Source organism: Pipra filicauda, unplaced genomic scaffold (genome assembly GCF_003945595.2).
Source record: "Pipra filicauda isolate LSUMZ 115617 unplaced genomic scaffold, ASM394559v2 scaffold21_size4447388_pilon, whole genome shotgun sequence".
NCBI lineage: Eukaryota > Metazoa > Chordata > Aves > Passeriformes > Pipridae > Pipra > Pipra filicauda.
In genome coordinates this window covers 611,645-637,504 of record NW_024104332.1, presented here as the reverse complement: position 1 = coordinate 637,504, position 25,860 = coordinate 611,645, and the positions used below count along the sequence as shown (strand labels likewise).

General features: G+C 41.2%; 1 protein-coding gene across 3 annotated transcripts in view; it reads left to right on the top strand.

Annotated features, from left to right (window-relative positions):
• Positions 1 to 25,860, top strand: part of SPAG16 (sperm associated antigen 16) — a 380,760-nt gene that overhangs the window by 337,622 nt on the left and 17,278 nt on the right. Inside the window, exon 16 of one of the 3 annotated variants that reach the window (XM_039381322.1) lies at positions 14,974 to 15,048. The exons of the other annotated variants lie outside the window; for them this stretch is intronic. Within the exon in view, the coding sequence (XP_039237256.1) occupies positions 14,974 to 14,993 (20 nt within the window). The 3' untranslated portion in view covers positions 14,994 to 15,048. Of the gene's footprint in view, positions 1 to 14,973; positions 15,049 to 25,860 lie in introns of those variants that run through there. 3 annotated transcript variants of the gene reach the window in all.

The following is a 25,860-nucleotide window of genomic DNA, read 5'->3' as shown; positions in this document are numbered from 1 at the left end:
CAAAATGGTTTTAAAAAGAAGCAAAACCTGGACATATAACCTGTAGATAGCTCAAGTGGGGTGAGATGTACCTCACCTTTGAGATGTGAGGCTGTAGGTGTTTTCATATGTGTTCACAAAGATTAAAGATATGTTTAAAATTACATGTAACACAGACCAAGACCGCTTGCATGTTCTGAAGTGGTCCCTGTCTGTCTTTCATGTTTGTGCAGTTTAATCCTGAACTTTTACCTTCCATGGCAAATCAATATGGTGGGAAGAGCCTGGAATAAAAAGTCAGGGTGTCTTGTTACTTCTTGAAGGACCCTTTCACCTTGTCCTGCTTCATCCTGGCCGTGCTGCTTCCTGGGCACTGGGAATTGTGCATCAATAAACACTTCAGTGCTAGTCCTCCTCTTAACACAGCACTTGTTCTTGCAAGGTTCCCACTGCAACGAGGGCAAAGGCTGGAGGTCGTGTTTGGAGATGAGGTCAGTTGTTGAACAGGAGGGAAATCAAGTTTAATCCACTATAAGGGAACAAAGAGGAGCTGAGGCTGGTAAATGATGAGCAGGAGGGAAATGAGACAGCTAGTACTTAACAAAAGGAGTGATTGAGAGCTCTTTGGAGTGCCAAGGCACTGGGAGGAAGAGAGGTTTGGAGAGTGGGGTTTGGAGAACAAGTTCTCATCTCATTGTGTTCTCAGGAGCACTTTCCATTAGGATGTGTGTCCTCTGTAATCCATCTCAGCACGTGGAATTTCTGTTGGGGGAGCAAACTGGTTTTATCCTTTTCACTCTGAGGCTGGTGCTATAGCCAATCCTGTACCTGGAATTGGCCAGTCTGCCTGCATTCATAAAATATAACAGGATTCCTGAGCTGATTCAGATTCATATCTAGGCAGTTTATTTTTGGATCCCAAGGCTGCTTTAAAATGTATCTTAATACAAACCTCTGCTAGTGGTTAACTGGGTGAACCTGATTTTGATTCAATATCCCCATGATCTCCATCCCAATAGCTTTATTCTCTCTCGTCTTGTTTTTAAAGTGTACCTTCTCTAATAAATACACAGTCAAAAGAAAATGTGCTAATGCTCTGAACAAAGCAAGCTTTGATTTCATGCTTTAGGAAATCAGTCACATTTTATCACTGTCGCCAGTTGGTGCTTCCACAAACACAACTTGTAGCAGCTTTTTTTTTTTTTTGCCTTTGGAGAGCTTTGGAAAGCTTAACTCCATGAAAAAATACCAAATTCCCATTGATCAAAGGAAGAAAAAGGCAAATCCATTTGTATTAATGACGAATGGATTTAAGATATTGTATTTGGGTCCTTTTAAAGTCAATAATCTCTATAAAAGATCTCTCTGACTGGATTTCCAATACGATTTTTTCCTGTGTCATAGAAGTCTCAAAAAGTCAAAGTAGATAAATAGATAAATACTTCCATATCCCACAAAACTAACAGTGGGTTTGTGAGTATCTGTGATCTGCAGGGAAAATATTAACAGGACCAGCTCTCATCTGATTTGGTGGTATAGCTGAAACCCTAATTGGTGGCACTAACACACAGTGTTAATTACTCCACTCCTAATGTCATGCTACTTCAGAAGTATTCCTCCCTGAAAGTTGGGAATAACGACTGGGACTTTGCAAAATTGGCTCTTTCTATCCCATGTTGCCAGGAGACAGATAACAGGGGGAAGTGGGCCCATGTGGCACTAAATGTGTGATCACACATACTTGCATTACCATGGTAGTTCGGTATCTTTAAAAGTATTGATTTGCTAAATTGCCTTAACTAAAAATAGTAAGGTGGCAGCTTAAAATAAATTAATTATTAATATTTCCCCTCTTTCTAGTAGCCAGAAAAAGATAATAAATAAATAATTTTGAGAACTAGAAAAAAAATATGTGGTCCAAGGTCAGTCAGAGTCAACTGAAAAATAGATACAAGCATCAGTGGAATTTGGACTTTGGAGGATCTGAGAAAGGGAGAATGGTCAAAATTAGAACTTCAAAAAGCCAATTATTTCTCCCCGAATCTGCTCCATCCCCTTTCAAGTGCAGACTTTTTCCCAAAAGTACATTTAAAGAGTGTGGAGGGCCAGGCAGGGAGGGGAGAGAGCTCACAATAGAAAGCTTTCTCCTAAATGCAGTGTGTACCCAGAGGCTATTAGAAGACTTTTGAGTAAACTGTATGATTGTACCCTGGCTGAAAAACACAGGAGCCTGTAATTATGCTGTGCTGTATTTATTCACTGGTGAATTCTTTTAGCTTTTTTTTTCCCCATAGGATATTCTTTATGTACAGGTTGTGTGTTTTGGGTGCACATCATTTTTAATACCGTTCATAATTTAGCTTTGGAACCACGATATTTATTAGAACAGTATAGCATATAAAAGCCACCTTTTTGCCTTTGTGCAGCTAAAATAAATAACATATATAATACATATCCATCTCAGTGCTGAATATATTAAGGCACATTCACAATACTGTACTTTCAACATCCAACTCTATGATTTAACTCTGCTCTGTAGTATTTTTTTATTAAATCAGACAGATTGGTGATCTATTTTGCAGTGCATGGAATGTAAGCAGTCCCTGGTACTCTTCATTCTCTGCACACCCTCTGTTCTTTAAGATATTTATTGAAATGGTTGGTGAGGTGCAACAAGCCAGATATAATATTCCCCTTGCCTTTTGTGCGACTGCACTGTAATGAAGAATTAATAACAGATTCCTGAAGAATATTAATCATACTTTCACAAGCCAGGAGGGAACAATTTAAGTGCAGGAAAAGTAACGTAGCGGTCCAACTCATAAGCCCATGCAGAAAGTTGGGAAGAAATGGGCCCTGGCAAAGGACTTTCCCTCCTCTCTGACACGGTGAAGCATCGGCACAGCTCATCACATGGACCACGGAGCTGCTCCATCCTCAGCACATCCCGGCCCTCTGAAGTGTCTGGCTGTGTTGGCAGGAGGACACACAGGAGGACACTCAGGAGGAGTGCTGACAACATACCTTTATACACAGGTACTCCCTGAAAAGCCCTTTCTTCACAGGATGGAGGACAGACCAAAGGGGGAACAATCCATCCCTTCCTGTAAGGATACCATAGAATCACAGAGTGGTTTAGGTTGGAAGGGATCCCAAAGACCACCTCATTCCACCCCCTGCCATAGGCAGGGACACCTTCCACTAGACCAGGTTGCTCCAAGCCCGTCCAGCCTGGCTTGAACACTTCAAGGTATTCCCACTTGGAATAAAGTGTGATCTGACAGTCTTCACGCATTAGCAGAGAGGGGGGAAAATATCATGTGGCCAGTGAAAATATTTACTTCTGATATTTTCAAAATATTTCTTTTTGATATCTTCAAAATACAATCTTTATGCTTTTTCATTTTATATTTCACCTTTTTGGAAACAGACATTAAATAAAATTTCAAAATGAAAAGCAGTTTTATGCAAACCTCCCTTTGAGATTTCTCATCCTGAAGGCATCAAAGTGACCATTCTGGTCATTCCTAAATTTTTTTTCCAACATTCTTCCAGGTCCGGAGAATCACCTGAAACCTCTTCGTTTGGGGGAGATGCTTCAATTTTGATGAATCAGTGTTTCTAGAGGAAAAAAAATCATTGTGTCAGAGGCAGTTTGAGTAGCCAGAGGGCAAAGCTCCCCCTGAGGCTTTGCAATGCCGTGTTTTCTTGACGTGATAGATCTGTGATAACTCTGCAGTAGCTAATGCCTTCCATTTTTGCAGAATGCAGGGTCAGAAGTTGACCCCACAAAACATCTTTAATGAAAAATTATAACGCTCTGAGTATAACCTGTAAAAGAATTAATTTTTCAGAATCTCTTAAAATATTACACAAAGGGCAATCATGTTAAAAGAACCCTATTAATTAGACATTGTGTTAAAATGAAAAAGGCTTTATGAAGGAGACTACAGTGTTGCACTGCAGTCTGTTCGTTAATTAGGATAAACATATTACATCAGGAAGAGCTATATTTATATTTTTAGTAAGCTCACTGTTAAGGAACTTTACTAAATCAAGAGTAAAACTTGGCCCCACAGCGCAGCACAGAAATGACTGACTAGTGGGAAGAGAGGGGCAGGGGCTGCTCATGAGTGTGGTGATTATTGTGGGGAAAAACCTCTCAGTTCTAGCCCAGTTAGGGGCTTATTGCTGTTTTCACAGATATGTTTGGATAGAAGAGGCTCCAGTGATGCAGCCATGAAAACTTGTCAGAGACATCCAAAGCAGTCTTTTGTTATTCCTGATGATATTTTCGCTCCTCTCCAATGTGAAGTGTGTTCTGTGTGTGCAGCTGCCCCTGGCCAGCTGCTCACTGGGGTACCTGCCCACTGCTGCTGTGGGCCAGAACACTGTGCCTTCGCTGGCTCCTGCTCATCCTTCAGGAAGCTGGGATGCTCCAAGCAGCAGGTCATAGTGGCAGCTGCTCGTGGCAAGTTCACAGGCACTGGACTCGGCCTTTCTCCCACCTCATCCTGCATTCTTCCTGCTGTCCTGTCCTGTTAAATGTCAAGGATAACTACCCTGACTTTGCACTTGGTCGTGGGCTGCAGTTCAGTGTGAGGAATTTAACCTTTCTGACACACTGGAAGTGCTCATAAATCTGAACTGAGCCATGGGGTTTGCTCAGAGCACTGTGTGGAGACCTGAGTTAAGCCAGGTGAACCTGGCAAGGTTTTTTCCCTCACCTTTTGGCAGGAGGGGCTGCTATCCTGAATTCTCTGACAGTGTTATCTCAATACCTGGACCCAGGTCATTCTTCATCCCTAGTGAGCCAGCAAAAAGGGACCCCTTGCCCACTGAGTAATGAAGGTGGCAGATAATGGTGTGTGTCCTTGGGAAAAGCTCACAAATAATACAGTTTCCAGAGATTCCAAGACCTTTAGGATTGCCCTGACTCTTGCTTAAATGTAGAGATTAGCACATGAGTGTTACACTCTCTTGTCTTCTCCCTCAATTCACTTCTCTAGGTGCACATGATGCTGCTCTGCAGTTTAAATGTCCAGAGATCACCCAGGTGGAAAAGGCTGGGCTGGTCTTTTTGCCCTTGCTTTAGGGCAGGAGCATCGATGGTCCCAAAGTGTGGAAATATCTCTTCTGAATCTGCCTGCTGGGTATGGATTTTAGATCTTCCAGGCAAAGGCGCGGTGACTTTGCACGTTGACAGTGGTAATGAAAATGCAGGGTGGCTGAACTGGAGCTCTGATGTGGAAACCACACACAGCCCCAATCAGCTCCAAGCAGGATTTCATAAGGGCACGAAAGGAGCACCCTGATTAAAACACCAGTCTACTGGGCTTACTTTCTAACTGCTCCTTATTGTATTAATTCAAAGTTTTTCTCTTATTGGAAAATTAAGTAGCAGGTGTAGTTGAAATGAACTGTAGCAGACTGGGTTTAGTGGTGTGGTAAATAGATTGTGATATTCATTTCCAATTAAAGTTCTTTTGCAAAGATCAGTGAAGCACATTCTCATAAATTGAATCACAGTAAACTAATAAACAAATTTCTTTCAGCCTGCTGATGGCAAATTCTTATTTCCTTAATATGTAAGATCACATCATGGTATTAATTATATGATGCACAAGCAACAAAGAAGCAATCATTTATTTAGCATTAATTTTATATTTATTTTTACCTTGGAATTAGCTTTATAGGTTATTCCATACCTACAGACAAGGAACACTAAGCATTAGAAAAAGGAAATTTCAAGTGAATATTTTTAATGCTTGACTTCTGTCTATCATCCAAAAGATTTTTAAAATCTTGTTAATGAGAGCGTGGCATTATTTGTTTTGCTGATTAATAGGGCCACTACATCTGCAAGGGAGCACTGTAACCTTTAAACTCAATTAGTATATGAGACACATCAGTAGCAACAGTGTTCATCAATAATTAGAGCAGAGGCTCAATTCTGCATCTGTAAACACACTGCTATAGTAGTTTTAAAAAAATTAAGATATTATTAAACCAATCTTAAATGCCAGCAGGATGTTCTTAGCACATAGAAATGGTGTGACAGTTTATTGAGATCCTACTTTCACTATATAAAAATACATTTTGGTGCTGAATAGAATCTGATCATTGACAGAGGTCCCTGAGGGGGTACCTGCACTTAGACTAGGCTAATAAAAACCAATAAAATAAAGCTCTCACTGTATAATAATGTAATTTCTTGAGATCCTGTCATTATTGCAGGCATGTGAGATGCCTATCAGAATGGATTAAGCATCCCCAGCAGGAGCTTTTATAGGCTTCCACTCCGTGAGGTTACGTCAGTTAATCTGGGTTTGGAAGGCCAGACTGTCTTCGATCCCTTTTTAGGCTGGCAGAGGGAGCTGGGTTTTGCTGGAGGCCATTCAAAGCCCCAGAGTCAGATTTCTGTGGTGTGTTCTCTGGAGAGGCCCAACTCTCACCTTCAGTGAGGGAGAGAAGGATGAAGCTCATTTTGTGAGTATCTTCTCTGTAAGTGATACTAATTTGTAAATCTTTTTCTGGACAGACAGTTTTAAGTCTGGACAGACTCATTTCTGCTGTCAGGGCATTCGTGCATCCACATCTTTTCCTTCCACTTCAGAGAGAAGCTACTGCTTTATTGCATTTTGGAATCTTTATTCTGATTTTTCCGTCTGCTGTTTATCTCTGGTTAAGTTTACTGCAGATGACTGACTGCTTCTAGTTAATATTATTGAAATGCTTCCTGTGAGGACTCCCTAAGTTCTGCAGAGCTGTCTTGGAGTTTGCACGTAGAAAGCTGTCCCTTCCTGCCTTGGGTGGGCACCATGGAGAACTGTGCTTCTGAAAAGCTGAAAACCTTTGGCTGCCTTTGTCTTCTTTTTAATGCAAAACATGTCTTGAAATTTTGCAGTCAGACAAAAATCTTTTTCAGGCTTAAATATAGTCATTGTGCAAGTGCAGGCTATCCGGAAATCCAGCATTTATTTTCCTTATGAGACCAGAGCAAGAGATATAAAAGGGAAAGATTTAGGTCAGGTAAAAGGGAAAATAAAGAGGCTGGTGACTTTGTGTCGCTCACTGGTGTGTCTGCTCTCTGTGCTGCCCGTGTCCTTGGGTTCCTTGTGTTCCTCGTGTTTGTCTAAGGTGAACTGTAAGGTACAATCACAGTCATTTCCTTGTTCCTCCAGCAGAAAGCTGCAATTCTCTGGTGATAACAGAGCTTCTGTTCTTCTGAGTGATCTTTCTACAAAAGCCTTCATAAAAGTAATTATTCTGTTTCAGCCATAACATGAGGTTGGTGGTGGGGGAAGGGGAAGGCAATCACAGAACTCTGCCTGTAATCACAATGCAGGGGGTTTGCAGGAAAGGGCAGTTTCCAGAGTGGAGCTGAGGTCTCCATCTGCATGTGCCAAAGTCTTCCTGAGGACACAGAGTGGTGGCGGTCACTTGGCAAGTGTAACGCCAGATAGCCCTTGGAAGAGGGGAAATACCTTCCCACCTCACACCAAGCAGAGTCTGCCTTAGTTCCCAGGTCTGCCTTAGGTCCTGGGTCTGCCTTAGCTCCCAGGTCTGCCTTAGTTCCCAGGTCTGCCTTAGCTCCCAGGTCTGCCTTAGGTCCTGGGTCTGCCTTAGCTCCCAGGTCTGCCTTACCTCCTAGTCTGCCTTAGGTCTTTTTCAAGTCTTTTACAGAAGACTTGAGGTTATGATTCCTCCAAACAAGCAAAACTCCATGTTATCTCCGGGCTGTATACCTTTGCTCAGCAGGTAAATGCCTGGTCCGTCTGGCTCTCTGTGTGGCACCAGAGGTGGCTCCAGGCAGGTCCTCCGAAAGGTTCTCTGTTGCAGCTATTTGTTGTAACTCAGTATCACCCAGCAAGTTCATGAAGGAAGATGAATTAGCTGTGACCAGGAGAGGTGCTAGTGTTAATCAAATCCTGGCCAAAGATACTCTAACCACTGGGAAGCACCTTTCTGTCTCATGGATTTTAGCTACCCTGTTGAGCCAGTAAGTTTGGTAACAGAAGGCAAGAAACCATTGCAATTATTGTAATGGGTTTGAGATGGGAGGAAAATTAATCTGCAGCTTAACAGACTGAGAAACACTTACTGTAGTGCAAAATAAGGTTTGCAACATGACGAATGACTTGTGTTGTGTGGAACGGGACATGTGATGAGTTTAAACAGGATTCTCCTGAGAGAGCAGTTTGACTCTTTATTTGGTATCACCATCCAGCATTGCTCCTTCACAGAGAACACGAGCACACACAGCATTTGTGTCCCTGTTGACTGGATGAATTAGAAGGCATTTAGATATGTGGCTGACTGGATTGTATGTTTTCTTCCATTAAAGCTTGTAGAAAGTTCATATATACATAAAGCTAAATAGTTATGGGATTTGCATAAAGCATACACTTGTTTGTGTGCTTAGTGACAACAGATTTATATGTGAGGAGGAATTTGCTGGTTTTGTTCACAGACCTGACCAGATTTCCCACCAGTTTCACTCTGACACTTCACCAGTGGCAGACACATTGGCTGCACTGCAGTCAGTGATGGCATTCCCACCAACTCAGAAGGACTAGGACATCTGCCTAGATCCTTAGGAGACAGGATAAAACAGATCTCTATATTAACATATTCTTTTCTCAAATACTGAAAATAAAGATCAGAGCTATAAATAAAAATATTAACTGGTACAGGAAACACTACTTTATTTTTGCCTGTGAAATAATTATTTTTGATTCATAAAAGGTCAGAATAATTAGCACAGAACACCAGCCTTCACAACACAAGAGCTGTTGTGTTGGTAGGAGAAGAGCACATGCAGTTTCTCTGAAAGTAGGGCACCTCTTGGTAAATCTGTCTATGATCTGTATCAACAGAACAGCAAGTTTCCTTATTTGCTCCCAGCCCTCCCCAAGCCTTTCTTCTTAATTACAGTCCTGTATTTCAGAGTTAAGCGTTTCAGCTGTGGCCTGAATTAGCAATGGCATCCAAGCCACTCGTGGCTAAAGTAGAGATGGAGATATTGCATGTGCTAAAAGCTTCTGTAGGTTCAAATCAGCTGGGGGGAATCACAGAAGTGGGCTGTTAAATAGAACCAGGCTGCCCTGGCTCAGGATGCTGCTGCTGGTCAGGATGCTCCTCTGAGGATCACTGGGTTCCTGTTCTTACACTCCTTCCCAGCTAGGGAGGATTTAAGTTAAAAGGACCTTTTCCCCCATCTGTGTGGATTTTCTTATATTCTTAGGGTTTTATCTACTTGACTCTTCAGATCCCTGCTTAAAATCCCCTTCTTCCTGAGATTTTTTTCTTCCTTCTTTTCATGTTCTTCTCATCTTACACAGCCTTTGCAAGGATAGTGTCATCTTTTACGACCCTATAGCCTGATGTAAAACTAAGATGTGAAAGTATTTTTAATTCAAGGCACTTGACAAACTGGGGAATAGTTGTTGAAATGGAAATGACCTGTGGAGATTTTTATAAATTTAGGCTTCTCTATTCTCTTGGGTGATTTGAGTGATTCCAGCTTACACAGAGTTTGAGGACTTCGATCACCAGGTAATGATGTGGTTAACAGAAGATTGGATTTCCTGCAAGAAGCAATTACCTTGATTGATAAGAAAATTTGAGGAAATTCATTCAAGACTTAATGAGATTGACAAGGTCATGGTTGAGCCAGGCATGCACCTTGAATAGATAAGGTTCTGTGTTTAGAAGAAGTAATCCAAAGACAATAAGCTCCTCAAAAAATGGATCATTTTTATCTACGCTGAGATGATGAATGAAAACATTAGACTTGTGCCTGTGACAGAGAGGCTGGAGTGTGAAGATCAGGAGAGATTCTTCACAAAGTCATTTTATAGCACTAGTATTGCTAGTGTCCCTTTTTTTTTACCATTAAAAAGAATATAAAAATTACTTTCAGAATCTTTGTGGCCTCAAAAATCATCCCAGGCCTTTATCTTACAACTCTGTGAGGTGTTTTGTCTGTCAAGAAAACTGGAGGTCATAAAAGAGGGGATATCACTCCTCACTGCGTGCTCATCTCCTGCCACCCACAGCGGGGCCCTTAGGGCTGTCAGCAAAGCCAAAACCACTTTTTCAATTCATGAATCCCAACTCTTCTTAGCCTGGGTTAAAAAAAAAACAAAACCCTCTTGCTAAGATAACTAAGACAGACATTAAATGGAGATAGAAATAGGTGAAAAGGGAGATTTATCGCTTCAAACATTTTAGGAGTAATTTCTGGGAAAATACATTTGCACATATGTAATTTCTACCTTGAAGTGGAGCAGTGGATTTTGTTATTTTGTTTTCTGTTGCAAGTGGTAAGAAATGGACATAGTCTTTCGTGTGCTTTAAATATAAATGACACCACATGAAAAGTAAAACCTGTGCTTTAGTCCTCATCCCAAATCTAACTATATGGTGCTTTTCCACTTATTTTTTTGGGTCACAACTCTTGGAACCAACTAATTTAAAATCTTCTACCTATATCTCATTTTAGCTCCTGTCTCATTGTCACTATTTTTAATGTTTACTTGTGTATAGTGATTCCAACATACAGTAGCCTTTTAAATGCACGTGGCTTCACCTGTGGGGTTAGTCTGGCTCTGGAATACCTTAAAGGGCAGAAAAAGTTGTTCTAATTACTTATGCAAACAGCACACCTTACAAACAGCACACCAAAAAAAGGCACTTCAGACTTACTTTGCAAGAGTTGTACCCTTCTGTTTCAGAAGAGTGTGTTCCCAAGAGCTTCTGTTTCCTTATGTAAGATTTTTAAAGAGTGTGTGTGTGTAGAGGGGATAAACAGGTGTAAGGGAAAGGAACTGAAGCTGGCGCAGGAGCCGGTTGGATCTGTTCAGTGTGAGGCTTTGTGAGCACTTCCAAAAGTGCTTCGTTCACTTGTCATTGATCGGCTCGGGATGAATCCAAGGAAGGCAGGCACACCTTTGGTTTTCTGTGCAGTTTGTAAACCTGATCCACAGCAGGCAGACTAATCCTGCTTGCACTGAGCCAGTGCCAGCTATCTGCCCCTTAGTGCTCTATTCATTTTGCTGTTTTTACAAGTACACAGAGCAAAAGTATTCTCTGCTCACTACTGCAGGATTTCTGAATCATTTCTACAGAACCCCATCATGCTTTTACAGAACACTTTTCATTTCATCTCTAATAAATTCTGCAGAATTCTCCTAAAATGCCTAAACTGTACCTTTGGTGAGGCAGTGGTTCTGTTTTCAGGCTTCAGTAAATAATGCACTGAAACTACTCATACTTTATAGAATTTGTTTATATTGTTATCAGTCCCCCTGCATGAAAACACACTTGAAATGCTAATAGATCATGCTACCCTTAGTTTGCAAGGATCCTACTGCACTCTTAATGTTATTAGGAAGATTAAATTATGAGTGGTTCTGCAGTCAATGGACAGGATTTTAACCTAATTTAATGGCTTCAATTCCAGGACATAAGACATAATGCAGACAGAAAATTTAAAATTATGTGGAATTACTTCTTGTGATGTAAATAACCCTCATTTGACATTTGACTGTTGGTTTTGCATTCCTAATGGAAATGTTTTTTCAGCAGTAAGAGTGAAGGGATGTCTACAGTGACAGTTAAGTTACTTCAGCAGGATATTCTGAGCAGAGATTCACATGAGAGGAATGTACTGGATGGGTGTGAAGGCCCCATGCTCACGGAGCACTTGGCTCCAGGCTCCTGAAATGTGCTGAAACTTCTCTCTTGCCCCTCTGGCCACGTGATTGCTCCTTTAGTTCCAGTCATGACCGTTGACATCACTTCCCTTCCTTGCCAGTTTGTGGAAACTGTGCTCCCTTCTCTTACCTCCACTGCTCTTCTGGTCAGCTTGGTCGCAAAATCCAGCAAATCTCTGTTTCTTCTGTATGAAAACCTTTTACAACAAACAGTTACAAATTGTTACAGACATAGAAACCTCCACTGCTGTAGCTGTGTTTCCTCTATGACAAGCATGGGACTTAAGTGTGGATGTATTACAGGATCTTAAAGCTTCATGTCATGAGATTTCCAACATATTCCTGGTGGAGCTTAAAATATTGGGATTCCCTGGAGTTTCTTTTCTTGAATTACCAAGATGGTGTTGATAATTATGTCTTTTGCCTCTTGCTGGATGTCTTGCAAGAAGAGTGGAGTGCTTAACTCTCCCATGTATCACATTGTTTCCTGTCCCCAATCAAATCTACTCAAAAGTTTAGTTTTGAACCTGAAACCTTACTGAGACATCATGTATGAACACTTTCATTCCTTAGGATTTGATTTTCCAGCATTAGCCAGCTTAAACAAAATGTTTCTTACAGTTCCCAGCTGGAATGAAGGGCATGGAAGTCTTCTGAGAAGTATTTCTATGCTGTTGGCTCTTGTTTTGTGGCTGTGGGTTCTGGTTATTTATTCTGTTGTTAGACTTGGACGCTGAAGGTGCCCAGAGCTTTACATAAGCAACTTCAGCAAACTGGGTCATGCAGAACCACCCAGCACGTTCTTGTCCAAAACTGAGGTATATTGCAGAGGTCATTCCATTTTGTGCAGTGATACATTCATTAGGGAGAGCATCTGGGGGGAAAGATTCAGACAAGAGCAAGTCAATTTGTCTTTCTTTATTGATGGCAAACCCATGAATGTCCTTGGGCTGGAGATCTGCCTTGGACTGGTGCCATGCTGAACCTCAGCTCTCTGAGAAAAGCTTCATTCCTTTCTCAGTGCTGAAAAGCAGTAATTCTGTGAGGTTCCCCTTATTGTATGGCCTTTTCTCTGCAGAAGAGGAAAATGGTTAAACCGATGATGGATGTGAAGTCATCGGATCTCCAGAACTTTGTCACTCAGTCATTCAGCTTCATGTGATGCAAATTTAGAGGTGCCATAAATCAAGAGATAGGTTGTATGCCAGTGAGTGGCTGCATTGATAAAAGAGACAGAGAGAGTGGCAGCCTGTCAGGGAAGTAATTAATAAAAGAACCAGAGAAATAATAAGTCTGTCTCAGTACAGTGAGGCACATGCTTAACTTTTCACACATGGGTAGCTTCTTGGAAGCCATTCCTTCATTGGGAGCTGATAAAAATATTAACATACTGAAAATTTTTACACCTTTACTTATATTATAGTGAAATATTTCTTCCTCTCTCTATATATGTCCTGTGTGCCTTTCTGAACCTGTGGATCATACTGAAAATTTTTATACCTTTACTTATGTTATAATGAAATATTTCTTCCTCTCTCTGTATATGTCCTGTGTGCCTTTTGGAACCTGTGGATCTTTATCCCTGCTGTCTGTGAATTCACACCTACACAGAAAAGATCATTTGTGGTTTTTGCTTTGTGAAGAAGGGGAGAGCTTGTAATACTGTAATGAAAACACCAGTACAGAAGAACATTCCCCCTTTCTAAAGAGAAATCAATTTAATTAGCATAAGTCCTCCCTCTTCTGGAGGGAAGAGAGATATATCTCCCAGGTTTTGCAGAGGAAGAAAGTACTCAGGAGATCTGTAAATGACCCTCGCCAGCATGTTGTAAAACAAAGTATTTTGATCAAGTAGGAGGAGGAAATTGATTTGCTTTGGGAATTGTTCATTCTGACGGATCAGACCAGCAAAGGGGAACAAGACATTTTCCTTATGTTCATGTATGCTAAAGTGTTCTCCAATGAGAACTTTTCCTTCTCCCTCTCTCTTTTATGAAGTTACTGATGCCAGGAGTTTAGGATGAATTAAATCTTCTAAGACATCATTTTCAAGTTTGATAGAGTTCCTGCTTAGTTTGTCTTCCTCCTCCTCCTTCAATGTTTCCACCAACTGTCAGCTATCAAGTTAAATTTGGCCTCCAGCTAGTTTAACTTGTTCAGCTAGTCTGAGGTTTGGAAAGGGGAAGAAAAGAGTTAATCAGATTGTGTCTGTACTGCTTGTTTAACCTTTAAAATCAGAACATTATAGGCTGTGAGGGGTTTGAAATGAAACTTCCAATCAGATTATGGTGACAGCTTCAACTTGACTTTGCTTTACAAGGATTTAAAATCAAAAGAGTTTTCACTTTTTCAGAAAAATCATTGAGTGCCCTTTTTTAGCTTAAACCCCAGGGGTAACTTTTCATTGTTCTTGCAAGAAACTCTTTTGGTACTGTCATCCTTGTTAAATTGCCATTTGTTCAGGCTTTCTACCTGATGTTTTCTTTACTATCAGGGACTGTTGCAATCCAGGTTCACCTTTTAGAGGGTTTGTCACAGTGCACTAAACAGGCATTGGATTAGTCTCCTGCATCCGGTGTGATGGGTGGGAATTAACTGGGAATACCTATTGAACTGCATGGTATAATATGATTCTGGTTAAAATAATTTCTAGGGAAAGCCCCTGACACTATATTTTAATTATCACAGTGGCAAAATACTCTGGGCAGGTTTCTGTCCTGTCTTTTTTCCACTGAGCATTTCTACAGGCTATTTTTGTAAAGTGAACCATTTAGCTGAAATGAAAATTGAGCTTAATCTAGACATTTGTAGGAACAGAGGAATTGTCATAACACATCAGAGCAACGGTTCAGCTGGAGCTGCAAAGGTGCCTTGCCTTTGACAGGAGCCAAGTCCAGATGCTTCAGAAAATGGTTTAAAACCCCTATAATGGACAGTTCTGCAGTACCATGCAGGCAGGGGGAGCGTGGCTCTGGCCAGGCTGGAGCAGGTAACAACTGCCTTATGGCCTGAAGCACGGGGGTTGAAATCCCTTAAACACTGTAACAACAGCCTACCACGACTGCTCCTACAGGCTTACTGGGTCATTTAAATGTCACATTTCTCATTTCAGTGAGCACACAGATTGCTGCTGCTTTCTCTAACGCTTCATTTTCTCAGCACTGTACTTTCTTAATTATTTACCCTGTCCAGCTCTTCCCAGCCCATGTTTTTCTCTCTGTCTCAATGTGGAGTTGATGCCCATTTGAATAAGAAACAATGCTCTGCTTTGCAGCTTCCTGCAGGTGCTTTTGAGCACCTGGCAAGTCTCTGTGCTGCCCCAGCAGAAAGGCCCTCTCCTTCATCTCCAGTGCTGTAGATCCCATCAGCAGCCACAGCATCTGCTGCCAGGACACTACACAGCATAAATCCATTGGTAATGAAGCTCTTCCACTGCCTCTCCGATCTGCGCCTGTCACAAACCCAGCTTTGGACAACAGCCATGCTTCCCTTTAATATTGGAAGGGCTGGCTGGATCATAGAATCACAGAATGCTTTGGATTGGAAGGGACCTTAGAGATCATCTACTTCCATCCCCTACCTACCTGGAAGTAGTAGTTCAAAATTGCCTGGAAAACATCCCTCTCTCCCTGTGTGGACACAAAATTTCAAATACCATCTTTAAAAGATAATTTGGATTTCATTTGTGAAGTGACTTACAGAGAAGTCACCCAGTGACTGACTGGGTTTTCCTCTGGCATCTCAATGAATATACATTGAAGATGCCAGGCAAATTTGTGTAGAATCCTGCCTCTTTCAAATGCACAAGTTAATGGGAATTTTGCATGCAAAAGGACCATGAGATGAGAACTGTGAACAAATCTGCCTTGCAGTGATTTTTCCCCAGTATTCCGCAGCTGGCTTTCTGCTCGAAGTTACTTAATGTAAATGAATGAGAATATTCACTAGCTTGATCCTCCCTTTCCTTATCTCCTCTGCTACTTCTGGCGTTGGAAGGAGGCTCTAATGGAAAAGCACTAGGTGTGCAGCAGCAATTCACCCTTCTTTCCTCAGGAGGAAACCCTCGCCTTTCTGATTTATGTCTGTGAGGCTCCAGATGAGAGCTGAGACACACATGAGAGAGAGGGATCAGGGCCTGGTTCTCCTCTGGAATTACTCTGGTGTCACACTGGTGCGACACTGCTGGCAATCAGAAGTGTGCCGAGGGATGAACCGGCTGCCTCTGCCTATGGACATGGGATGGGGTGGCATCTCTTCAGCACCGGGGCCCTGGGACAAGGTTCCAAGCTCAGGGATCCTTCTGGTACAACCTGAGACATCTTGGGTGAGGCTCTGACCAACCCGGTCTAGTGGAAGGTGTCCCTGCCCATGGCAGGGGGTGGAACAAGACAGTCTTTAAGGTCCTTCCAACCCAAACCTTTCTATGATTCTTTGACTACATCCTGAAATCAAAGATCCACCTCCCCTCCAAGATGGGCACTGTTAAATTACTATGCCACTGAAAATATTAAATACAAATATTGACCTTTTTTTTTCCCCTACTATTATATTAATCCAGTAGGTAATTGCCTAAATAAAAGCTGGCTTGTTGCATTAAATTATGTTTTATGCTGGCAATATTAAAATTAAAAGAATGACCCTCTTAAATCTGGTCCTAATAGACATCCCCTGATGGTTCTACTGATTTCTTTATTACAGTTCTTATCCTGCCATGAGTTGCTTTGTTTCTCAGTAATTACTGAGATTAATTAATTACATGATTAAAATAACATGGTATGCAAATGCTGTGGTAGAGCCATAGACTGAGCTTGTTTCAGGCAACATTTAGAGCTGTGCTGCCTTTCCTCCCCCACCCTCACCTTGTTTTCTGTGCTTTCCAGGGTCAGAGTGTATTTCAGTACAGAAACTGTTTACAGCTTAGAGGGGTTTATTCATAGCAAGTGTTAACACCCTAATTTTTTTTTGAAAAATGAATAGCATAATGGAATTCAAGAAAAGGTCCATCTTTTGAGTGCTGGCTGCTGCAACTGATGGCAGGATTTCCTGCAACGTCAGCAGTTCATTTCTGTGTCCTGTGCTTGACCCTAAAGTGATGTTTTTATCCTTCCATCATAAACAGAGAAGAATATTTCTATTTTCATCGTTTGCTTGAGAAGGGGAAAAAATGGCCAACTTTCTTCATCTTCACTTTCAAACAATCCCTTTCTTTTATTTAATTTTGACATTCATCTATTTCTATTCCAGAGCAAGTTTCTTTAATGCTTGTTCTGAGAACAGCCAAATCAGATGCAAATCCAGTCGTCAGCTTGCAATGCTGCACCTGAAGATTTCTATAAAGACACAATTTTTAGCATGATTAGAACCTCATTATGACCATTATAAAGCTTTATGCATGTTGTGTATTTAGTGGACTGTATAACAGAGGATTGAGAATTTTTTTCTATTCAGAAATAGATTATCATTTCAGTTTAGAATGAAAAGAGAATATATGCTTGTTGTGTTGGAAAAACTGAAGATCTGGCTTGCCTGCTGGCAAAACCACCTTCTCTGGCTCTTGACCAGTCTGTGAAATTCAGTCCTGTGCCTGCTTTTCTCTCCCATTGCGCTTGCAGAAGTGCTCAGAGCAATCATAAAGCACTAAGTCAATTGGGTTCTGCTGATATATTTTAAAAAACCCAAAAACCAAGCCATTTTGCATCTTGATGCAAGACGATTCTTTGAAATTTTTGAACAGCTGATGCAAGAAATCTGGGACTGTCATCTTAGCCTCAACTTGGTTGACTAACATATCCTTCTAGGAAAAAAACAGAGAGCACACTAAAATTGCAGAAGAACAGAAAATTAATGAAAACTTTCAACCCCAGCAGTACCCCCCATAACTGCAGTTACAGCAGAGTGAACAGGGAGTGGATCCCATCGCAAACTGACGCAGCATCGCCTCAGAGCTGGGCTCTGCAGGTTGCCAACCCCCTAGGTCTGCTCTGCTGTCCTCAGAGCAAAGGCAATTCCTGCCAGATTTGGTTACAATGAAAAAACATTCATAAGTGCAAACTATATCTTTACTTCTCGGATTAGTGGCTCTTCCCTGTGAAATTACCACATTTTACAAAGCAGATGACTCATATCAAGAGCTTTCTCAAAGGCCACCGAGAAACAGATCTGTGCTTCTAAAAAATCTGCCTTTTCATTAAGTGGTAGTTCAGGAAGCTAATCATTGCCTGCTACTATCGTTTGCCCATCACAGATGGCAGGAGGCACATTTGGGACCATTAATAGCAGAAGCTGTCAGCAATTCCTTTAATGATATAACCACGCTGCCTCCTCTAAACAGAAAATAACATGATTTGTGTAGCAAAAACTACTGCTCAGTGATAGGGACATCATCATCTGTCATCTCTGTTTGTTTTATGTCTGAGGGAGCTAATCAGGAGACTGGCAGAGCTGTAAACTACTGCCGAGCACCAGTCGCCTCCTCAGCTGCAAACAGGATGCAAAGCCAGCGTTTGTTTTCCTCGGGACTGGCCAGTTCTGAAATACGGAGAAGCTTCACCTCTCTGTTCAGTCAGTGGGATTTTATAGGTGCTGCTGTTGTCTTGTGTTGGCTCTGGGACATTGTAAGCTCAGCTTTGAGTTATTTATTTTAACACTGTTCTAGACCTTCCCATTTAACTTGGAAGACTCACAGCTTGAGTTCAGCTCTTTCATGGCATGTCCCAGCTATAATCTGGACTCAAATATTGTTTATGGATTTCTTAACTCATTTCTCATTCTCCATCACGTGCCTGATGGTAATAAGGGAACTAGTTTGCTATGTAGAGTCTTAATATTTCCCTGACCACAGGCAGGTCAGTGACACAAACATCTAAAGGCTTTGAATATGTTCCCTTTTTATTGACATGAATCAATGTCAAGGACACCTGTTTTCAGCTTGCTCTGTACCTTGAACTTCTACTGAGGTCCTCAGAAGTACCAGAAAGTAAAGCTTCCCACCTGCAGCAAGTCAGGAAGTCATATACTTTTATCCCTCAACTCCTGTTTGTCTTCTTTCCCACTGACGGGCAATACTTTAAATAGAGCTCTCTGCACACACCTAGAAAAATGTATAAGAGGTACTGGCAGGGAGGAGAACATCAATAATGAGATTGATTTTTATTTTATAGTTGAATCTGCTGGGTTTGTTTCACATTGTTTCCTCTTATCTCCATTTATTTTTCTAGCACGTTTGCTTTTCCTGTTGACATATTTTCTTGATTCATATTCATTAATCCTTTGTCGTTTCCCTCTTACATTCATCTCCATTTTCTCTCTGTTTGTTCTCCTCTCTTTCCCCCTCTTATTACGTTGCTTTAGTTAAATCCTCTGTTTCCTATCCTTGGTGAGGCCCCAGCCACTCTTTGCTGTGACCGAACGCCTCGCCGGCGCTTCCCTGGGCGCTGAGGAGGGACCCCCGTGCGTGTCCCTCCCTCGCTCAGCAGTGCCGGCACTCGCAGCGGTGACAAAAGCCAGCTCAGCGGTGGGGAAACACAAACACTTCTGGCAGGGAGGAGAGGGGCTGCCAGTCTGATTGATCTGCTGGTGGGATCCAAGGGGAGGGATTGAGCCGTCCAAGTGTTAAGAGTCTTCACTTGCAGCACAGATGACAGACTTAAGACAAGCCCTAAGGAGTGTGTCTTTGAAATTTAATAACATAAGAAGGAAAATATTCCACACTTCACTAGCAAACCTAATGCTAAACAGTGAAAGCATTATGAAGCGCTTCTTTTTATATTTTGTTTTGGTTTTTTTAAGCAAAAGGAAGAGAGCTGGTTTATGAAAGTTGATTAAGAATGTGGTTTCCACACTGCTTCATTTTAGAAAATCATGCTGATGGCTGATGTATGTTTTCCGGCACATTATAACTTTTGAAGTGTATTAATTTTCCCTGCTGGGGAAAATGTCGTTCAAGAAGATTGGGGGAGGAGGGTGGGGGCCTGACATCCTTATTATGCTGTCACATAAAGACTACTTCTTCAGACTCTTCAAGGTCTGTGTCTCTGGAAGAGTGACAGCCTAATAGGTTCTATTCTTAAATTCTAAGTATCCTTGATAGTGCACCAAGCAATTTATCTTTAAAATAAAAAGTGAAAAAAGTTCTGCTGATACATAGTTGCCAACAGTCACTGGGAAATAGCTGAATAAAATTGAATTCCTCCTATCTTGCAAAAATATAAACACAGAGTATTGACGTGCTTGTCTCTGAGCACCTGTATCTTCACAGTATAGGACCAGATGTAATTACCAACTTACTATGAATTTCATTCCCATCACAGGATCTGGAGTTGGGAATATCATATGCTCCCAAGCCTGCAAGCAACTCTGCAGTGTTTCCAATGGGAATAATGACTTGATGACATGATCCATTGTGGCATGAAATAAGTTCACAGTGTTGCTTGTACCTGGGTGAAGCACAAACAAGATTTAATAACACAGAAATAAATCAAATACAAAACATGTATTTCTTCTCCTTCAGGTCTCTAAGATCAGAAATCTGGAGCTTAACAGTAGTGGAAACAGAGAGAGATGACTTTCAGGACTCGATGATCCTGGTATTTTGCCTCTGATAATTTTTGAATCCAGCCAGAGGTGAGAATGCAGTGAAGGATTCTAGGTGTGCATTTCAAAGAGTAACAGATAAGCTGCATAAGCGTATAAGAAGCAAAAGCTTTGATAGTGCAGGGAATTCGTCTGAACAGTTCAGCCAGTCAGTGAATTACCTGTTCCTGCTAAATGAGTAACTCTTACTTAAAAACATCCAGGTTGGCCCCAGACTGTGCAAACTGGGCAGTGGAAACGCAGCTCATCAAGTTCAGCCACGTACAAACAGGATGAGAAAACCTTTGTTCTGTAAGCAAGCTGGGTGTGCTCACAACATTGTCTTAGCTTTGTTTTGTCTTGAAATCACAGAGTAGACGGGAGGGAAATGGGAATGCTGAATCGTGAAGTGATGGCAAGAACATATGACAAACCATTCATGGTTCATCTCAGGGTATTGTTGTGCTTACATGGGAAGCCTTTTTTCCTAACTCTCTTCTAATTCTGCTTAGCTACTTTTCTAATGCCTAGTATCTATCAGCAGAAATGCTGTTTCTCATTCCACTCCAGAAATCTCAGGCAGTGGGCATTATCCATCATCTCTGGAGGATTTCCAGCCCCCCACCCCCCGTGGGTGATTCCGGATGACTGTCATTTTGGGTCTTTCTCCTGTCTTTCTCCTTTCTTTCCCTGTGACATTCCAGCTGTGTGAAGAGCTAGCACTTGTTCATCTTTGCTGCTGGAATCAAAACCTCTGCACTAGCCAGGTAATAGCTTTGAATTCTGGCAGAACCAGCAGTCTCTGGGCACACTTGTACATAGATGTCTTCTGGAATGATCTTCCTCACATTGCCTTTCTCCTACATCCAGCCAGCCACTCCTGTTGGCTGCACCCCCTCTGCAGTACTGTGTGCCTCACAGCTGCCTCTAAGTGCTGTCCCATCTCATCTTAACCCACATCAAATGCTTATTATAGACTTGTCTTTTTTTTTTTTTTTTGTATATTTGCTTAATTCTTCTTTACATTGTTTGGTATCAACAGTTTCCATAGCCACAGTGTTGTGGGACATCCACCAAGATGCCCCTGGTTTTATCCAGTGTGGGATTTCTCCCATCCCATCCTGGCCACTCTAGTTGCTGTTAGCAGCCTAGCTCCCGTGTAGCCTCGAATGACTTAACCAAGGTTTATCTTATTTTTTTACTATGCTCCGTATATTTTTCTTTCACAAGTGAAAGAACAAGTCCAGATAAAACCAGGTTAGTTTGAAATGATTTCAGGTTTTTATCTTGCCTTTGCTATGAAATCACAGTGAGCTCAAGTTTAAGGAACAATCATTAGTACACATGAACAAATCTCTACTCAGACTGGATTTCTTTTAACTATTGTCATATTTCAAACTTAGGCCAGGCTTTTAAACAATGAAAAATCAGCTCTCCAGATAAATCTGACTTTGAAATAGGGAAGCTCCTCTCTTTCCATAGGGTGGATTAGCAAGATACAGCTAATATCAATAAATAATATAAAACCACTGGGGCCATAATCTGTTTTCAGACCACCTAAAGCTTGCAGCTTGAAGATAGCAAAAAGGGGACGTTGTTTTACCTGAGATACAGGTGCAGAACTTCAGCTGAGCATGTGTTGATTCATAATACACTTGGAGAGGCAGTGAGTACAATACCTCAACAAGGGAATTATACTTCTTCTTTGGCAAGCTTTTCATCTCTGCCATATAAAATTATATTCATTTTCATTTAATAATTAATCCAAACACAGTACAAGTTACTAATGAAATTAAGATTGGAATACAGTTGTGCAGAAGACAAACAGGTATATGAATTGCATATACAGGCAGTGGAGGATGCTACTAATTTGTGATATACCCGGGCCTTTCAGTGGAATTAAAGTCTTTCTGCACACATCCTATTGAGGCAGCCGGAGTGATGGGAACTGATCCATGCAGCACAAAGAGAATTTCAAAAGGAGATGTTCTGGGAAACAGACTCAGGTTCTAATCCTGAATGTGCCATTGACTTCTGTTCGTGCAGAGCCAATACTCAACCATTTTCGCTGACTTAAGTATTTAAATTATTGATATTCAGTATTAAGGGGAAATGTGATTTTAATTTTTAAGTAGAATCTCTCTTTAGCATCCAAAACAATGAAGTTCTATCTGTGTGGGCTTCTCTTTTCTTTCTTCCTGATTTCTTTAATTTGGAGAGGATTCTACACTTTTGTCTAAAACTTCAGACTTAAGGATTCCGGATTTCCCTAAACGTATCAGTGTATCTCATACAGGCCAGAGATGCCTGTGGCAGCTTTGTGGTGCTGTGCTTGATTACAGATGCTGTTTCTTCCTCACGCATCTCAGTTTCTAAGTTCCACAAAAAAGGTTCCTGGAAAGCCCTTCTCAGTATTGCTGCTGCACACAACCAGCTCAGCACCCCAGACTGCAGACGAAGGGAGGAGTATGGGCAGGACAGCGAGTGCTGTGGTGGGGGTGTGTGAGCCAGCGTGTTCCCAGGATCCAACAACTTCCTGAATTTCATTAGCAAATTTAATCCTGTTGCATTAAATAATTAAGGGGATTAACTGATGCCCTCCCCAGTTGTTCAGTCACCTCCACATGAGTGTGTTCTAATAGAGTCCTGGAACTGTTGTATCTCTGGGATGTGCAATGGATTCATAGTTAATGCACTCTTGCCATAATTGCTTTTTAATACAGTGGATTAGAAGATTATCTTTAAATTAAACTGTATTTCGAACAATAAAAAGAATAACATGAATTATATGTTAATCAGTAGATTCTAAGAGTTAAAAGATTTTCTCATACTAGTTATTACCAGTCATGTCTTTAAGACTCAGATTTAATCAGTAATTTACCCATGATTTATTGTGAGCCAAAACCAGATTTGTAAGAAACAAAATATTCCACCAGCAGTGATAGAGAAACAGATAATATCAAATTATTTCTAGTCATTATCATCTGTCTGCTGGAATTCTCATCCTTATTGTCCCAGACATACTAGCTCAGGAACAGCTGCAGTAAATACAGAAACTTTCTGAGAAAGCATCGCTTGTGCAGTGGCATTGGGGCAGTTCTTAGTGCACCAGGGGTGTTCTCCAGAAACAGAACTGAGGGCTGGATGCCACTTCACAGTTTGCTTTCAGCAGAAGCTGAGACTTTGGTGCCTTAAGTCATTGTGAAAGCCTGAGTTGTATTCGTATAATGAGGATGTAGTGAAGGTAAAAGGGGTGGGACAGTTGCTGCCTATAGAGGTGTGGTCTTGATTTTGGGGAGAAACAAGAATGAACAGGTTGATACAATATGAGGCATTTTTCTCCTCTCTCTTGCCTTCTTGGCTTATTGCTGACACATTTCTGTGTTCTACTTGTTAAGTCATCTGCCGTGTCTGGGCCTCTTCGGGTTTCTGAATTTGCTGTAAGTCCCATGAAAGGCTGTTTTCCCAACAGCCAGTACCAAAAGCATGAAGAACGTTAAAAAGCAAAGTGCCTTTGCTGAAGCAGAAGGAACTCTGCTGAACAGCTTTCTGATGGAGGAAATTTGACATCAGTGGTTTCGATTGGTCTTGTTCGAGTCTTCTGTGTTTTTGAAGAAAGTGTCAAAAAGTTATTTGAGTTGTGGAATTGTTGGGTGCAAAACCTGCTGGGTGACTCAGGGAAATGAGACATTGAAAGCTAAACAGGTGGAATGAAGGGGGAAAAACAACGAAAGGAATGAGATGGCTTTGGAGAAAGAAGTTTGAATTGTTGCAGTTGGGGAGGGGAGGCCATCGAGAGGGGTACAGGGAGAAGTTAAATGCGATTCACTAGAGATGTCGGGGAAGAAGATGACATTGTGTGTATCTGGCATGTTTGGATGGAAGGAAGTAAAGCTGAAACTGAGGCTCTTGACCTGTTTATTGCTCATAAAGAATAAGGGAGTCTGGAAGAAGGCTCCATTACAAGCTCCTTGGATTATAAGATTGAGGCAGACCATAAGCCTCGGCTGGAGAGAGTTTTCATTATGAGTTTTCCCAAAGAGTATTTCATCTGAGCTCTGCTTTTATCACATTCCTTGATTTTACAAGCAAAAATGAGAACAAAGACACAAACCCTTTAAAATTGAGCTCATCAGCCCACATTTCAGCGTTAGCAGTGTTTGCATCTGCTACTGCATTTATATCTGAAGTTAAAATCTTGGCCCTTAGCCTGTGAGCAGCAGTTTATGACCATCCTGGATACAGTTCAGAGCTATGCTAAGTGGTTCCATTTGAAAGACATTTTTCAATTACAGAAAAACAATTTTGGGAAGAGGTTCTGTTCAGAAGTACTTGTTGAAATTCCATTTATGCAGCCTGGCGTGGTTGCTTTGGTGATGCTGCTAAAGCTCTTGTAAAACCAAACCAACTTCCTGGCAAATGTATCAGTACTGCATAAGGAAATCAGGAGCTGAATCTGAATCAAACATATATATATATATAAATGTAAATACACAAACCCCACAAATAAATGTAAACAATACAAATAAATATAAAAATATACATATTTATATGGGACTTGGAGAGAGTTTGGATATGAAAGTAGAACCTGGTTTTTCCTTTCAATAGTGCTGCAAACAGAACCTCAATCCTGAGCATCTCGAACTTTTGAGAAAATCTAGAACCAGATGGGAGCCTCATTTAAAACAAATGTAATTTAATGGAGCTACATCAGTTTGCAGCTTTTACTTGAAGGCTTCAAAAGTTTTCCCAATGTGGAGGAACACAACCTAACCCACAGCTTCCTTCTACATAAAATAGGATCCTGGGATTCTGCCCTAAGATCATCCCTCGTTGTTTACCTGAGAAGAATGTTTGGAGGCTTTGTGTACAGACGAAGGAGAAAGACGAAGGCTGAGGTTTCTCTGGTGAGAGGTGGCTGATAACCCTGTATAGCCAAAGCTTTTCTTGGGCAGGTGCTGGGTCTGTGCTGGCCCAAGAGACGTGACACTGCAAGAGTAGGACTTGTGTTCTAACAGTGAAAATTGTGCATTGTAATAGCTCAGGTTAGTTCCTATAATTTCTCATACGACTATGTCAGTACAGTATTAATAAGCCACTTCCTAATTAAGAATAATACAGAAAGCATTTAAAATTTGCATGGAGGAATGGAATTTGTAAGTGGTTTTCTGTACCATCATTTTTTGTCCTCTCAGAATAGTCATTTAGGTGATTTAGTAATCCATGAGTTACAGGAGCCTGGTTGCATTGATATGCTGGTTAGAAAGCTAAATGACAAAGGTTTCATTTAGAAATTATCAGAAGAATATGTAACTCACAAACCAGGGGCTGGGTCCCTGAAGGATGGGGGGGTACTTGGAAACCATGGCTTGCAAAGGGACCACTTTAGGCATAGGTGACAAAACGAAGAATAAGGAGTGTGGAGTAAAGAACTGGACTGATGTAGAAGAGGAAGAGGATGTAGAAGAACCAGGATAAGCTGAGAACAAATCTGCAGGTAGATGTAGAGCTTCAGTACAAGAAGAAGGAAAATTATTGCTGGAGAAGGAAAACAACTATTAGGGAACATCGTACATTTCCAAAGAAAGCA